This window comes from Chanodichthys erythropterus, chromosome 3, assembly GCF_024489055.1.
Source record: "Chanodichthys erythropterus isolate Z2021 chromosome 3, ASM2448905v1, whole genome shotgun sequence".
NCBI lineage: Eukaryota > Metazoa > Chordata > Actinopteri > Cypriniformes > Xenocyprididae > Chanodichthys > Chanodichthys erythropterus.
This window is the reverse complement of record NC_090223.1, coordinates 19,922,155-19,938,101: the sequence shown is the minus strand read 5'-3', so window position 1 is coordinate 19,938,101 and position 15,947 is coordinate 19,922,155. Positions and strand designations below refer to the sequence as shown.

The window sequence follows — 15,947 nt, the reverse complement described above, 5'->3', positions numbered from 1 at the left end:
ACATTATCATGGGTTTGTCGATTTCGTACAAATCCAGATTGATCTGTGTCTGTTAGATCAGGGACAATTGATTCAAGCCTCTTGGCTAAAATTGTTGCAAATATGCGGTAATCAATGTTTAAAACCGATATTGGCCTATACGAACCACATTCAATTTTGTCTTTGCCTGGTTTGTGTATAACTGAAATCACCGCCCGTTTCCAGGATGGTGGTATTTCTCCTCCTGTTAAGATGTGGTTAAAACAATTTTTAAGTTGGGGAATAATAAATTTTCGGAAATGTCTGTACCACTCTGCGGGGTAGCCATCCTCACCTGCCATTTTGTTTACTTTCAATTTAGAAATTTTTCTACTGATTTCCTCCTCTGTTATTAATTGATTTAACTTTTTGTTCTGTTCTGTTCCTATTTATGGTAGGTCAAGCGAGGACAGAAAACGGTTTGTAGCTTCTTGATCCAATGGGTGTGGTTGGGTATATAGTTGCATATAGAAAGCTGCAAAAGAATTTTGTATGTCTTTCAAGTTATAGTGTATCTTTTCATCCTGAGGGTTTTTCACCTTGTGTATAAATCAGCCTGCTGTTTACGTAATCTCCAAGCAAGAAGTTTCTTAGCTTTGGGACCATTTTCATAGTAAAGTTTGCTTTATTTCTGTTATATTTTCTAATAGGTCATTATTATTATTTTTCATATGTTTTTGTTCAAGGGACTTTAGTTCTGCGGTCAAATCATTGATACGCCTTTCTCTTTCTTTTTTTTTTTCATAGAAGACCACATAATCAATTTTCCCCTAAGAACGGCCTTTAAGGCGTCCCAAAATATACTTGGAGAAGTGCAGGTGTCATTGTTATAGTCTGTATAGTCTCTAATTTCTTTTTCAACAAAATTATGAAATACACTATCTTTTAAAAAACTGGTGTTCAGTCTCCATAATGTTTCTTTACGGTCATTATCTAAATGTAATGTTAAACATACATCTGCATAATTATGACTTTTATACAGTCTGTGAGCAATCTTTTAGAATAATAACATTATTTTGTGAAAGAACTGACTTTGTTGAAATTTTTAGCATGTACTTCATACTTTGTGTGATTTATTAATTTATTTTTTTGCCAATCCACTTTAATAATGTTACAATCAAAGTGTTTTTGGCCCTGTTTACACCTGGTATTAAGACCACAAGTGGACGACACTAAATACAGGTGTAAAAGGGGTCTAAAATGTTTTGAGCTTGTCCACTTTTGACCACTTCCAGAGGTAGTCGAAAACTCATTTGACTGTATTGCTTTTGTAGTGTAAACACTCATGTAGTCGAATGTGTTCGAATCACCACAAAAGACCGCCCTACTGACCTAATGCATGAATATGGGAAGCATGCTAGCCAGACGGGATTTAAACTTTGTTGGCAAAAGATACATGTTTGTTTTAAAAAATGTACCAAGCACAATGTCCTCTCACCATTCCTGATTTCTAACACACACTCACTGTGTTCGGCTGGTCTTGAGGCAGTCAGAGCACCTTTGGGTCCCAAAAAAGTCCTAGTTGGGTAGAATTTAAAACCGTTAAAGAAGCACTTGTTAGTTTGTATACAGAGATATTAGACATGGTTTACGAATCAAGCAGATATATGGTAACAACTCAATCTGTCTTTCAAATCATTTGTGACCAACAGAACTGTAGTGGCATTTTTCACACTGATTCAGGAGGGCTTGAGGAAAATGTAGAACATCACTTCCCTCAAAATGTGCAACGTTCTCTACTTAATAATTATTAAATGTTTTGGCTTTTCGCCCTTGATTTCATTGGTCATGTGGAGTTGATTGATGTGTTTGTGCATGCATAAGAAATTTGGTGGCAGCATAAGAAATTTGGTGGCAGCCAATCAAACATAGTATACATCTTTTCAAATCAGCTTTACAGAAAACAGCAAACAAGCAAGGTGCTAAATATTATCTAGCTACGTACAATAATGGCCACAGATTTAAACCGATTACTACAGCACAATGTTAGCAATACAATGATTAACTGTTAAAGAAAATTGGCAGTAGTTAGGGAACATTCTGTTCATTTCCAGGTTTAATTTTGAATCCCAAATATTGAATATGTTCTTAGACTTTTGGACCCCAGTAGAAAAAGCATACAAACCCTCTAGTTACCTTGATATAAAGTATAATTTCCAGCAGAATCACATGACAGCCCTCCCATATAAAAGCTTATGGTTGCATCTGGTCGATGCTTAGCAGTTTAGCTGCCCAGATTGTAAAATGGCTGTAATCGACTTCTGCAGTTTCCCAGCACAGGTACATTACTGGGAGCTTTGCTGTTGATTCTGGTTTTATATTCGCTTTTCTCTGGATCCAAATCTCAGAAAGAGTGGAAAGAGCCACCAGGACCCAAACCACTGCCGCTGTTGGGGAACCTGCTGACCTCAAGAGACCCTTTGACACCTTTTGTGAGGTGAGGACTTGGCATTGACACATTTAAACAGTGAGAGTAACATTCTGAGGTTTGTCTCTGTGTCCTTCAGCTGTCCAAAACATATGGAAATATGTTCCAAGTGTTTTATGGTCCTAAAAATGTTTTGGTACTATTTGGATACAAAACATTTAAACAAGCACTTGTGAACTATGCAGAAGAGTTTAAGGACCGGGATATTATGCCTGGATTCTGGATAGTATCCAAAGGACATGGTAAGATCAACTGAATACTGTTATTTAAAACAATATGTAAACATTATATTGGCAATTGTGTTGCATTTTATATGTTGAAGAGCTAAAATGTCAAGATATACATTAACATACACAATATACAGCTTCACCTCAATATGTGTTCGCTCAAGCTGATAAATTTTGACTTCAACATTTTAGATCAGATCGACCAATTCTTTAAAATGAACCTACTCAAAAGAGTCATTTATTCCTGAATCTGATTTCACTAGCAGTTCTAATTTTGTTAACAATGTAACATTTTTATAGCTATTTAATCAATAAAATCAATGTTATATGAACAATAAAACGCTGTGATATTTAAGCAATAAAGTGTTTTTATTGTTAATAACTTCTGTAATTTAATTAATGCTGAAATAAAATTAAATATAAATATCAAACTTAAACGAAAAGGAGAAATTTTCCCTTGGCAAATAACATAAATAATTTATAATAATAATGATTGAATCACATTAAGTGAATGATTTAGGAAAAACTGACTCTTTTGATTCGGTTCTTTTAAATCCGTCTGATTCATTGAAACCACAAAATACCAGGGGTCTGTTTCCCAAAGCGAACTATGGTTGCAAGTTCCGTTGTTACCAATAGAGTTCAATGGGACTTACGACCATGGTTGGCTAACGATGCTTTCGGGAAACGCACCCCAGTATACCCCAAAATCATCGTTAGCCAACTAACATCACAATTTCCGTCGTTACTTACATACTTCAACGATTTGGTGTTTCCCGAAACCATAGTTCAAACGAACATTCACAGACTACATCGCAAACTTGTGTGTTTGGAATGACAGCTCTCGAGCTGTAGCATAGTTTTTTGTTTTTATGACATGTGGACTTAATAAATCATTATCTTGAGCAAAAAAAGTAAGCTGACATTAATGTATATCTTTTATTTTGAATATATACAAATGTCATTTACATATTTTAGTTTGTCAAGAGACTTTATAAGCACCGTTTTTGGAGAGTGCACATGTGTGTACGTGCTCTCAGAACAAGCATTCGATTTAATCTGGAAATACAGCAAAATAACTGAGGAAAATGAGAATTAGTCCTCTAATGCCATGTCTGTAATTTATAGCAAAAAAATCTAGCATTAATTCGAACTCAAACGGATTCATTTACAGAAGTTATTACTCGCCACCTGCGTGACGACATTCACCAACGTGGCTGAACGACAGGTTTGCGACAATGTGGTTTCGGGAAACAGTCGTGACTAGCTAGTTGATTTGTTCAATGATGCATCATAATAGTTCAGCAGCGAGTTACATCGTTGTTCAGGAAACGCACCACAGAGCAGTTCCTGCATAAATGACTCGCTCAATTGAATCGTTTGGGCAGTTCTTTTTCACGCTTTTATTATGTGCATTGCTGACTACACCTTGCTCCCTTCAGTGTCTCGAAAAACAGTCACAGTCCATATTTACATCTTGGCAGAAATAAGCAGAAAAATGAAGCAGTTTAGAGCTTTCCAAATGGTAGACAATGTAAGACTGATGCCGGAGTGCCTGGACCAAGAAAGGGCTACTCTTTGAGAAAACAAAGGAAATTAACATTTGAACTCTCTCTCGCAAAATTAGCATCCTCATCCGAGACAGTCAATCACACCTCAGCATTGCCATAATCTACATTTCCCTTCCTTCACCCACTCCTCCCCCATCTCTTCTCTCTACATGCAGAGATGACCTGAAATTCACCCAAAATCTATGTGGTGTAATGTGAACAATCATCACAGAATGCTATACATGTTTGGTATCTTTGAAATGCCTCAGTGCAATTGGTACAATGGTCTCGTCTACATGGAAGTAAACCAAAGGTATTAAAGGTTTTAAAAGTTTAGAGATACTTTGGTTGCAACTTTGGGTGTGCCCCTTTCCCAGGGTCCTTCATCCAAACCACCTCCTCTTCCACAGGAAGGTGCGAACTCCCTGGGTCTGTGACCCTATTCAATGCAAATTCTGATGCAAATTGTAAGTTAATTTCCCACATCGGGGGATGTCTTATCTTGGTCTGAGTATTAAAAGAAATGTTGCAAAAGGCTCGGGGCGACTCGGTATTCAGATGAAGCCCACATTGCGGAGTGTCCAGGACACTCAGCAATGTGTATTTTTATAAAGTCAGGTATACATCTTAACCTATTTCTGAGCATTTGATGTTTTGTATTGATCATCTTTGAATTGATTATGTAATTGGCATGATACATTTACCTGACTAATAAATTGTCACATTTGATTTTATTCTGACTTACTCTGAAATTATTGACTTCTGTAGATTACGATGTATCCATTGTTACCGCAAATCTGCGTCAGGTTAGTAACGGACTAAAGTCCAGTTTTGAGTGGAGCATAGGGCACACTAACTGTGATTTTAGAGCTCCGACTAACGCTTGGCATTAGTTCAAGTGTACTTAGACTGTAAAGGCTAAATAGGGAATTTCTGTTTAGGACAACAAAATGTTGATCGACCAACCTAAATAGGGTGAGCCTTACCTCTGTTTAATGTAATGTTACTCTAGCTAAGTGTACGTGGGAAACCATGGCATAACCAAACCAAAGCTACTGTCATAGAAGTAATATTGGTCAGCTTATCTGTAGTAGTGGTTATGACCTCTGATAGTGTTACTTTAATTCAAGTGTATACAGATCTATGGAGACTAAACAAATACTTTTAGATAGAGCAAGCATGAAAGTGGCCTTCTAAATAGTATAGTCAATTACCTCTGTCCAGTGACCAAGAATGGAAAGTTTGTGATCGTGGGCCCGCATAATTAATGAATGGCCAGTGCGGGGACCCTGTGCGACTCTGAGAACCAAATGAAAGAGTACAATAAGAGTAAAGAGTTAAATAGAATATTCAAATGTAGAGCCAAATTATTATACAAATGACCAATAATCAATTGACATTCTAAACGAAATTCAAGGTCATAATACCATGGAGTCAGATAAAAGTTTACTTGGAATTAAATTAATTTGCCACACTGAAAAAAACAAATTTGCAAGAAACCTTACCCGTCCTATGGGAAACCGCCGTTGGGTCGTTTGGGCGGGCCTAACAACACCAACACAATTTTATGACCACAATTCATGGTGATAACAGTTTTACTAATAACTACCAATATATGTAGCTTGAAGTGTTACTAGTACTTTCTGTTTTTGTGTTGATCAGGAATCCTCTTTTCCAATGGAGAAAACTGGAAAGAGATGCGACGTTTCGCTCTCAGCAACCTACGGGATGGGCAAGAGAGGAAGTGAAGATAAAATCATAGAGAAAATTCAGTATCTGAAAGGAGAGTTTGATAAGTTTGAAGGTACACACTGAAACACATTTATGGACTTCTGCAATCATGTTCTTATTTATAGGATCCTTTGAGAGACATTTGTTTGCTCTTCACAGGGAAAGCATTCAACACAACACATCCTGTGAACTACGCTGTGTCAAACATCATCTCATCTATTGTGTACGGCAGCAGATTTGAATACACAGACCCTTGATTCACAGAAATGGCCGACAGAGCAAATGAAAATGTTCGGGTTGGTGGATCGGCTACTATGTGGATTAGTATAATCGATATGAGGGTTAGTTCACCCAAAAATGAAAATTCTGTCATTAATTACTCATCCTCATGTCGTACTACACCCGTAAGACCGTTGTTCATCTTCAGAACACAAATTAAAATATTTTTAATGAAATCCGATGGCTCAGTGAGGCATCCATTGACAGCAAGATAATTGACACTTTCAGATGCCCCAAAAGGTACTAAAGACATATTTAAAAGAGTTCATGTGACTACAGTGGTTCAACCTTAATGTTAAAAAGCGACAAGAATACTTTTTGTGAGCCAAAAAAACAAATAATTACTTTATTCAACAATCTAGTGATGGATGTTTTTTTTTTTTTTTTTTTTTTTGAGCTTTACAAATCTTTTGTTCCCTTTCAGTCGGTCACTTTGACTTTACGTCAGAGACTCACTTTCGAGTGTTAACAAAACGAGCCAATGATACGAAGAGTATCTTGGTCTGCGGAATTTGCATGCGCAAGCTCCACCCCACTCAGTGGGTATATAAGGAGCAGCGTGAGCAACTCGCATTCAAGCTTTCGCTTCGGAGCCGAGCGCATCGTTGCCTTCACCGGAGTGTTTCTACGGGACGAGTCTCTGCAGTACTGGTGTGACGGCGTGTTTCAGCGGATTCCAGTGTTCCTGCCTTGCCTGTTTCCCCTGAGCGCTTCAGTACTAAAAGAGCATTTCCTAAAAGAGCTTCACAGGTTTTTACGGTCGTGTCTTTTTAAAGATGTCGTACCGCCCGTGTGCTTCTGGGTGCGGTTGCTATATGGCGCCTCTTCACGGCCATGATCGCTGTCTCACGTGTTTGGGTTTTCAGCACGCTGAAGTGGCTTTCATGGATAGCTCATGTTCTCAATGTGGGAACATGACCATCAAGATGCTTAGATCGAGACTCGATTACCTTAAACAGTATCGAGTCCCCTCTGCCACACCCTGACCTAGTTCCACTTCTCGTGAGGGGGCTATCTCGGTTGGTGGCCAGGGTGATCTGAGGGTTATGGTGTGGAACAACCCGACGATCCAGCCTCCTCGGGCCACGCCCCCCTCCCAGGCATCTCAGCCGCTGGAGCTTCCGGGTGGGCCTGCTGCCTCCCCTTCTTGGGGACCCAGCGTCTCATCGCTGCATCTCAAGGCGGGTTTGAGTCCTCGGGAGATGAAGATTTGGCTGCGTTGCCTCCCTCTGAGAGAGCAGCGTTTTCCGAGTCAGATCCCGAGCTGATGGCCATTCTTGCCTGGGCAGACGAGAGCATTGGGTTGGAGTGGAATCCTCCACCCTGTCCCAAACGCTCGAGGCTGGTTGATTGGTTCCTGGGGGCTGCACGCTCTGGTGAACACCAGGGCCCCCCACCAGTTCCATTCTTCCCAGAAGTGCATGAGGAGTTTACCAGTACATGGAAGGCACCTTTAACTGCCCGAAACCGTTCTGATGCTGCCTCCGCCTTCACCTCCTTCGATGGCGGGGTGGCTAAAGGGTATGCTGGGGTACCCCCGTGGAGCGTTCGGTTGCGATGCAGTTGTGTCCTCCGAGCGCCTCTACGTGGCGCGGTGACCCAAGCTCCCGTCCAAGGCCTGTAAGTTCTTGTCTACGCTTGAGACCAAGGCTTACAGAGCTGCGGGTCAGGCCGCTTCCACCCTGCACGCCATGGCCACCTTGCAGGACTACCAGGCTAAGGTGTTCAAAGGCCTGCACGAGGCGGGTGCTGACCAAGCGGCCCTTCAGGAGGCTCGCACAGCCAATTGGTCCTTGCCCTTCGGGCGACTAAGGTCACGGCACGCTCGATTGGTCAGGTGATGTCCACCTTGGTGGTCCAGGAGCGCCACCTATGGCTGAACCTGGCAGACGTGAGGGAGTTGGACTGTACTCCTAAACTCCCCTGTCTCTCAGGCCGGCCTTTTCGGCGATACGGTCAAGGTTGTTGCCCAGCAATTCTCGGCCGCTCAGAGACAGTCTGAGACAATCAGCCATATCCTGCTCCGGCAGCCAGCTGCTGCTCCTACACTGCCGTCGGCTCAGGTGCCTCAGTCTGCTCGTCGCAGAGGTCGCCCTCCTTTGACCCCGCTGGCATGGTTTCTGGGAGCCTGGTTAGAGCTATCCAACCTGTCCCGCTGGCTTATTTGAACGATCAGGCTCGGCTATGCGATTCAGTTCACTCGCCGTCTCCCCAGATTTCGGGGGATTCAAGCTACGATGGTGGGCAAAGACGCCCCTGTCATGCGTTCGAAGATTGCTACCCTTTTGGCAAAGAGCGCGATTGAGCCGATCCCTCCAGCTGAGATGAAGTTGGGTTTTTACAGCCCATACTTCATTGTACCCAAAAAGACAGGTGGGTTATGGCCAATCCTGGACCTTCGGGTTTTGAACCGGGCTCTTCACAGACTCCCGTTCAAGATGTTAACGCCCAAACGCATTTTCGAGAGCATTCGTCCACTAGATTGGTTTGAAGCGATAGACCTGAAGGACGCATACATTCATGTCTCCAATCTTCCTCGACACAAACCGTTTCTTGAGTTTGCCGAGAACGCTTTGCCTTCTCACGGAGCCCCCTCTGTCACTCCACGGTTTCAGACGCAACCCTTATTACGGGACACTGTGCCTCCCATACCAGTGACGTCTGTTCCGTCTCGCTGCCCCACCGAGGCTGCACCTGTGGTTCCTTTGACCCCACTGGCAAGGTTTCTGGGAGCCTGGTTAGAGCTACCCAACCTGTCCCGCTGGCTCATCTGAACGATCAGGCTCGGCTATGCGATTCAGTTCGCTTGGCGTCTCCCCAGATTTCGGGGGATTCACGCTACGTTGGTGGACAAAGATGCCCCTGTCATGCGTTCGAGGATTGCTACCCTTTTGGCAAAGGGTGCGATCAAGCCGGTCCCTCTAGCTGAGATGAAGTCGCGTACTTTCATGTATCCATTCTTCCTCAACACAGACAGTTTCTTCGGTTTGCTTTCGTGGGGCAGACATTTCAGTACAAGGTCCTCCCTTTCGGGCTGGCCCTGTCTCCCCGCGCCTTCACGAAGGTCGCGGAGGGAGCTCTTGCTCCTCTCCGGTGTCCGTATACTCAACTACCTCGACGACTGGCTGATTCTAGCACACTCTCGAGAGCGGTTGTGCGAGCACAGAGACACCTCGCCCATCTGGGCCTTCGGGTCAGCTGGGGAAAGAGCAAACTCTGCCTAGTGCAGGGGATCTCTTTTCTTGGTATGGGAATAGACTCGGTCACCATGTACGTGCAGCTTACGAGCGAGCGCGCACAGTGTCTGCTGAATTGCCTGAATCAGTTCGACGGCAAGATTCCACTGAAACTGGCTCGCCATCTCCTCTTATGGAGTCAGAAGCATCTGAAGTCACTTCGTGCCATTCATATTCCGGGGCCGACTCAATCGGGCAGCCTAGGAGCTATCACGACAGCAGTCCTGTCCCGGGGAGTGGAGACTCCATCCCCAGTCAGTTCAGCTGATTTGGGAACATTTCGGGGACAGATGACCTGCTGTAAACTATATCATTGCTATTGAAAATCTGACTGAAGCATTATCACCTGTTTATATAGTGTGTATACCATGGCACATTTTGTTTACTGTAGATCAGTAGTTAGTCAGTGCTGTTCCACTCAATTAAGTCTTGTTTAGATCTTAAGCTATTAATTCAGTACTTACAGTAAGTAATCATGCAATAAGTGGGATGAAGGACAAAATAAACCTCTTCAGGTATAAAGTAATGAATTTGTATGAAGTGTCCTATCAGAGTTTGGTGTACATTGTGTTACTTAGCTGGCTCAAATCTAAGATAAGTGTTTTATAAGTTATCATTTATTTCCTAAGTGCAAAGAAACACCACTCAAAGCTGTGTAATTATTATCTTAAATTAATTCATTTATGGATCAGTTCTAAGATGAAAGCAAACTTTGGTTCAGTTAGACTGAATTAGTTTAATTTTGATCTTGCTGTAAGAAAATGCTTAAATCATGGATAAAATATCATTAAACCTGTGTCTGGGACAGCCCAAGAAATTAAATAGATGGGGTGCAGCCCAGACATTTTGTAGCCAATCAGAAACACTGTCTTTAAATCACTGAATCATTGTGAATGTTCAGGTTTGCTTACATTGGGTTGGCTGTCAGGACTTTTTATAGTGGTTTTTGGAGTGTGCATATGGCGGAAGAAAAAAATTACAGCAAGTTACAGTTAAAACTGCTTACCAATTACAGTTTAAATACTCATGCAAGTATATGCCTAGCCCAATAAATCACAATATCTTTGTAAATATCATACAAAACAAAAAGGTCATTTGAATTATACCTCTGATGTTAAAGACAAGTGTGTTTTGTATTATTGTTCTGTGGCCTTAGTACTAATTTAATGTTCATTGATTCATTGTCATGACTCATGACTCATGTACCTGGTTCCTGTTGCAAGTTGCAACCATAACAGCACTGTATTCTCATGGCTACCTCGTTTTGAATTACAAACTCTCCATGGATTTAATTGAGGTTCCTCCCATATATATGCATTACAAGGGTTTGGATGCAGCAGAACATTTATGCAGCCTTAAAAAATGGCTGTTGTTGAATCAATGCTGAATTTTTCCAGCACAGGTACATTACTGGCTGCTTTTCTTTTGTTAATGTTTTTATATCGACTTACCTGTGATTCCAGATCTCAGAAAGAGGGGGAAATCGAGCCACCGGGACCCAAACCTCTGCCACTGCTGGGGAACCTGCTGAGTCTTGACCTCACGAGACCCTTTGACACCCTTTGTGAGGTGAGAACTTGACATAGATACATTTAATCTATTATAGTACATTTTAAAAGATGTCCTTCTTTGTGTCCTTCAGCTGTCCAGAACCTATGGGAATGTTTACCAAGTGTTTTTGGGTCCTAAAAAAGTTGTGGTACTAGTTGGACATAAAACCGTTAAAGAAGCACTTGTGAACTATGCAGATGAGTTTGGGGAGCGAGATATTACACCTGGTTTCAGGATAGTTACCGACGGTCATGGTAAGAATGACTCAATGCTTTGTTTGCATTTAAATCAGTTCTTAATTTACAATCCAAATGTGTCGAGTAGGCATGTGACGGTATCAAATTTTCATGTTGCAATGATTGCTGAAGCTTTTATCACAGTATACGGTATTATCACAATATTGAAATAAGTTGCAAAAAAAATGTTTTCATAGTATAACATGTTTAAGAACTCTTTTTCTTATAACAAAAAGAACTCTGAACATTATTAAATACAATAACGCAATACACAAAAAATATATAAAGTACAATTTTTAAACAGATTAAAGTTCGAAAGAATTATAAATTACTTACTAATTAGTACATTAATTACTGCATTAACTAAGATTAAGAATGAGCAATAGCTACATTTGTTACAGAAGGTATTATTTTTTTGTTAATGTTAATAAAGAAATACAACTGATCATTGTTAGTTTTAGCTCAGGTCCATTAAATAATAATTACAACATTTAATTTGTAATTAAACATTAACTAAGAAATTAACATGAACTAAGATTAATAAATGTTTGGTAATAATGAATTAACATGTTAACTAATGAAGCCTTATGTCACTAAGTGTTACTGAACAATAACAAATAATCAGAACATTTTCAATCATTATAGGGCATGATGTAGTCCAGATTAAAATATAAAAATGATTAAGATTGAAAATAAATAGCCTATTAAGTCTTTAAGTATTAAGTAGTGGGTGCTGTGATGAACAACCTTGTGAATACAAAAATGCTGAATGGCTATTTGAAGCATTTTAAATACTGTTCAATAGCTCAGCTGCTTTCTTTACGGGGTTTCCGGGGTAACCGCTGCATTTCTGCTGTTCCATCAGTATCCTCTGCTATCAGAGTGTGAACGTGCACTTTCATTCAGCACGTCTCCTTCACTCTTTCCGCCCTGTGCTTCTCATTCACGTTGGGCTCGTTTACATGTGCGTTTATTTGACGCAGCATACAGCGGTGTTGTGCATTTTATATGGTTGATGGGTAAAGTATTCTTAAAATGCATTATAAAAATTTAAACAATTCATAATAAATAATTATTCACGGTATTTTGAAGTGCCCGCGATAACAATATTGTGCATATTCATTATCGTGATATATCTATTACCGAATATCGGCACATGTCTAGTGTCGAGTCCTATTGTTTGTTATGGAGCAAAATTAAAGCTCTGCAGACATCTTATTGTGTTGGTTTGTTTTCTGCTTATTGTTGCTCTTCTGCCATTGGAGTTTATTGCAGCCCACTGCATAGTAAGAAAATGTCTGATTGGGAGTCTTTGAAAATTTCTCAGACTTTCTAATTTCTAGACTTGTGATCAGATGGTTCTGTCTGTGTTGATCAGGAATCCTCTTTTCCAATGGAGAGAACTGGAAAGAGATGCGACGATTCGCTCTCAGCAATCTGCGGGACTTCGGGATGGGCAAGAGAGGAAGTGAAGACAAAATCATAGAGGAAATTCAGTATCTGAAAGGAGAGTTTGATAAGTTTGAAGGTACACGCTGAAACACATTTATGGACTTCTGCAATCATGTTCTTAGTTTAAAAGGATCCCTTGAGAGACATTTGTTTGCTCTTCACAGGGAAAGCCTTCGACACAACACACCCTGTGAACTACGCTGTGTCAAACATCATCTCATCTATTGTGTACGGCAGCAGATTTGAATACACAGACCCTCGATTCACAGAAATGGTTGACAAGGCAAATGAAAATATTCGGATTAGTGGATCGGCTTCTATGATGGTAAAGTATGATTTACTGTATGTTATAGAAAATTTGGTTGACTTGAAATTCTTCTTTTTTTTAAATCATGAATACATATCTTTCTCTATGTGTACTTGTAGCTTTACAATACATTTCCGTGGTTGGGTCCGTTCCTCAACAGCAAAAGGATTATTGTAAGAAATGTGTTGAAAAATAGAGCAGAGGTGACGAAGTTGATCAATGAGCTGCTGGAGACTCTGAATCCACAGGACCTCCGAGGGTTTGTCGACTCCTTTCTCATCCGCAAACAGAGCGACGAGGTACAGAAATCTTGAGAGATTTGTTTTCTTTTATTTTCAGTTAATTTCAGGCTGTGTGGCTTTAAGTCAGTTGTAGTTGTTGTTTCATTTTCTGAGAGTGCAAGCATGATACTGAACCAACATCACATTGTAACATTGATTCAATGCCGTTACCATTGATTTTTGTGGGTGCAATCATTGTGGGTGCAAAAGTGATATTGATTCAATGTGGTTAACATTGACACAATAATATTGTCTTAACATTATTGCAATGGTTGCTTGCTATCTGGGTAATGAGACCTTGATGTAACGTGTTACAGATTGATAGTTCAATTAGTAAAATCTCTTGACTTTTTCAATCCTTGTTGCATCATATGCTAATGGTAAAAGTTCAAAAATTGGGGAAAAAATGTTTTTGCCTGTAACTCAAGAAATATTAAAGATATCTTAATATCCATTTGGGTTCAAACTACAATTACATGAATTTCATTGTTTCAATTTTCTAATTTCAAATTTTTCCTCAGTATTTTAGTAAACATGATAAATTTGTGCTTTGTGGATTTGTACTTGCCAGCAATCCGGCAAGAAGGACTCGCGCTTTTACCAGGAGAATCTTCTTGTGATAGTAGGAAATCTGTTTGCTGCTGGTACTGACACAACAGGAACGACTCTGCGCTGGGCTTTGATGCTCATGGCCAAATACCCTCAGATACAGGGTAACCCCCCCCCCCCACACACACACACACACACATTAGCTGAATTAATTTGAGTCATAAAACACAAAAATATGTCATAATGCAGATCGAGTTCAGGATGAGATTGACGGAGTGATCGGTGGACGTCAGCCAGTGGTGGACGACAGAAAGAAATTACCATATACAGATGCTGTGATTCATGAAACTCAGAGACTGGCCAACATAGTGCCCATGAATCTCCCTCATAAGACCAGCTGTGACGTTCACTTCAATGGATACTTCATCAAAAAGGTCTGTCAGAAGAATGTAGGCCTAGAAAAGATCCCATGTGCATCTTGAACATCGTCTTTTCTCCATTTTCTAGGGTACTCCTGTCATTCCTCTGCTGACGTCTGTTCTAAAGGATCCAAGCGAATGGGAGAAACCGAACAGCTTTTACCCAGAACACTTCCTAGACGAGAAGGGACAGTTTGTCAAGAGAGATGCTTTCATGCCCTTTTCTGCAGGTACGCTCAAATCTGAGCTTCCAGTGTTTTGAGGAAATAATCATTTGACTTGAAATTAAACAGTCTTGTCTCTCTCTCAGTCTTTTTGTTTCCATGTTGGCTGATTTGTGGATTGTACCTCCAAAATTCTCTGTATTTTCATATTTTTGTTCATATTTCTCATTAATTTCCTATAGACCTTATAGTCAGGGTAGCACCATTTTTCATTTTTGACAAGAATGAAATTGAGGCTGTGAAGGATAAAATTATAGTGTGTTCAATTGTACTGTTGTTTAACAACACGATTGTTCAGCAGACGAAATGTCTTTCTAAATAAAAAAAAATTAAAAACTTTTAGTGGGCAAAAACTCCAAAAGCAGGTTTTAAATGTGAAAATGATGTAATAGGACCTTTATACAGAGTGTGCCATTGTAAAGACTGTAAGTCTATCCCTCAAAACCTTGTTTTCATCTGCATTAAATTCAGTATGGTGTCTAACCTGACTAAGGTCTGACAGGTTAAGTTTCATACCATTCCCATTAAGCACCTATAATTTTGTTATTGTCTTTTGTGGTCACGGCCCTGCTTTAGCTCCCATTGGCTCTGTTTTAAAACTTAGCGTCCTGCCTACCCAGACAGCATTTTAAACAGACCATTCAACTCCCCTCTCTCTCTCTCTCTCTCTCTCTCTCTCTCAGGCCGAAGGGTTTGTTTGGGAGAGAGTTTGGCCAATATGGAGCTTTTCCTGTTCTTCACTTCCCTCCTTCAGAGCTACCGCTTCACAACTCCACCTGGAGTGTCTGGAGATGATCTGGATCTCAAAGGAATAGTGGGAATCACATTGAATCCATCCCCACACAAGCTGTGTGCGATCAGACGCCCCTGATACTGGAGGATCAAAACAGAAACAATATATTTTACTGGCATTTATTCCAAATAAATTCACAAAATGTAAATATGTGAATAACTCACAAAACTTCCGCAAAATCACTTCTGACTTTTTTATTGCATAAAACTCCTTTAGCAGCAGGTGCATTTTGTGTTTGTCAATTTTTTTAATGTTACATTTTGTAGTAATAAATGTAATAAAAAAAATGTTATGTTGTTTTCACACAAAAATGAACCTCCTTTAATAAAATAACGTAAGAGGCACAACTATGTAAGACAAGAAAAAGATTGTAAGATTTCAGAAAAAATTAAGATAAATAAAAAAGGATAAACTTCAAGATATATCTTCTGAAAATAAACTTTTTGCTTAATCTAATTTTGTTTCTCACTTACATTCTCATCTATGCAGAAAATTGTAATTGTGACATTTACTATCTAAGCCATGCTAACCAGCATACTGAACATTAGTCCATTTACTGGTGGATAAATATTTATTTGATTGAAATGTCGAAATGTCAATGTTTCTTTCTGAACCAGTTTAATAAAAATGGATTTTAGTACAGTACAATGACAGCTAATCTTTGAA

At 40.1% G+C, this 15,947-nt stretch overlaps 1 protein-coding gene and 1 pseudogene across 4 annotated transcripts; both read left to right on the top strand.

The window, feature by feature from the left end:
• The first annotated feature begins 2,261 nt into the window (after window positions 1-2,261).
• Window positions 2,262-6,211, top strand: LOC137003948 (cytochrome P450 2K1-like; annotated as a pseudogene).
• Window positions 6,212-10,831: 4,620 nt separating this feature from the next.
• On the top strand, window positions 10,832-15,384 carry LOC137017230 (cytochrome P450 2K1-like). Of its 4 annotated transcripts, XM_067381255.1 has the most exons (10): window positions 10,832-11,038; window positions 11,112-11,274; window positions 12,635-12,784; window positions 12,873-13,033; window positions 13,135-13,314; window positions 13,381-13,389; window positions 13,883-14,009; window positions 14,095-14,279; window positions 14,353-14,494; window positions 15,172-15,384. In XM_067381255.1, exons 1-10 carry the CDS (start codon window positions 10,832-10,834, stop codon window positions 15,357-15,359), a joined length of 1,512 nt encoding a protein of 503 aa, XP_067237356.1. In that variant the 3' UTR covers window positions 15,360-15,384. The 4 variants fall into 4 exon arrangements, with proteins under 4 accessions (XP_067237356.1, XP_067237355.1, XP_067237352.1 ...); XM_067381254.1 differs by lacking the exon at window positions 13,381-13,389 and having other exon boundaries at window positions 13,880-14,009; XM_067381251.1 differs by lacking the exon at window positions 13,381-13,389 and having other exon boundaries at window positions 13,868-14,009.
• The last annotated feature ends 563 nt before the right edge of the window (window positions 15,385-15,947 follow it).

Coding starts and splice junctions, on each gene's coding strand:
- LOC137017230 (XM_067381251.1), top strand. CDS start 10,832: ATGGCTGTTGTTGAATCAATGCTGAATTTTTCCAGCACAGGTACATTA. Junction 12,785..12,872: donor AGAGTTTGATAAGTTTGAAG/GTACACGCTGAA, acceptor TGCTCTTCACAG/GGAAAGCCTTCGACACAACA. Junction 14,010..14,094: donor CAAATACCCTCAGATACAGG/GTAACCCCCCCC, acceptor GTCATAATGCAG/ATCGAGTTCAGGATGAGATT.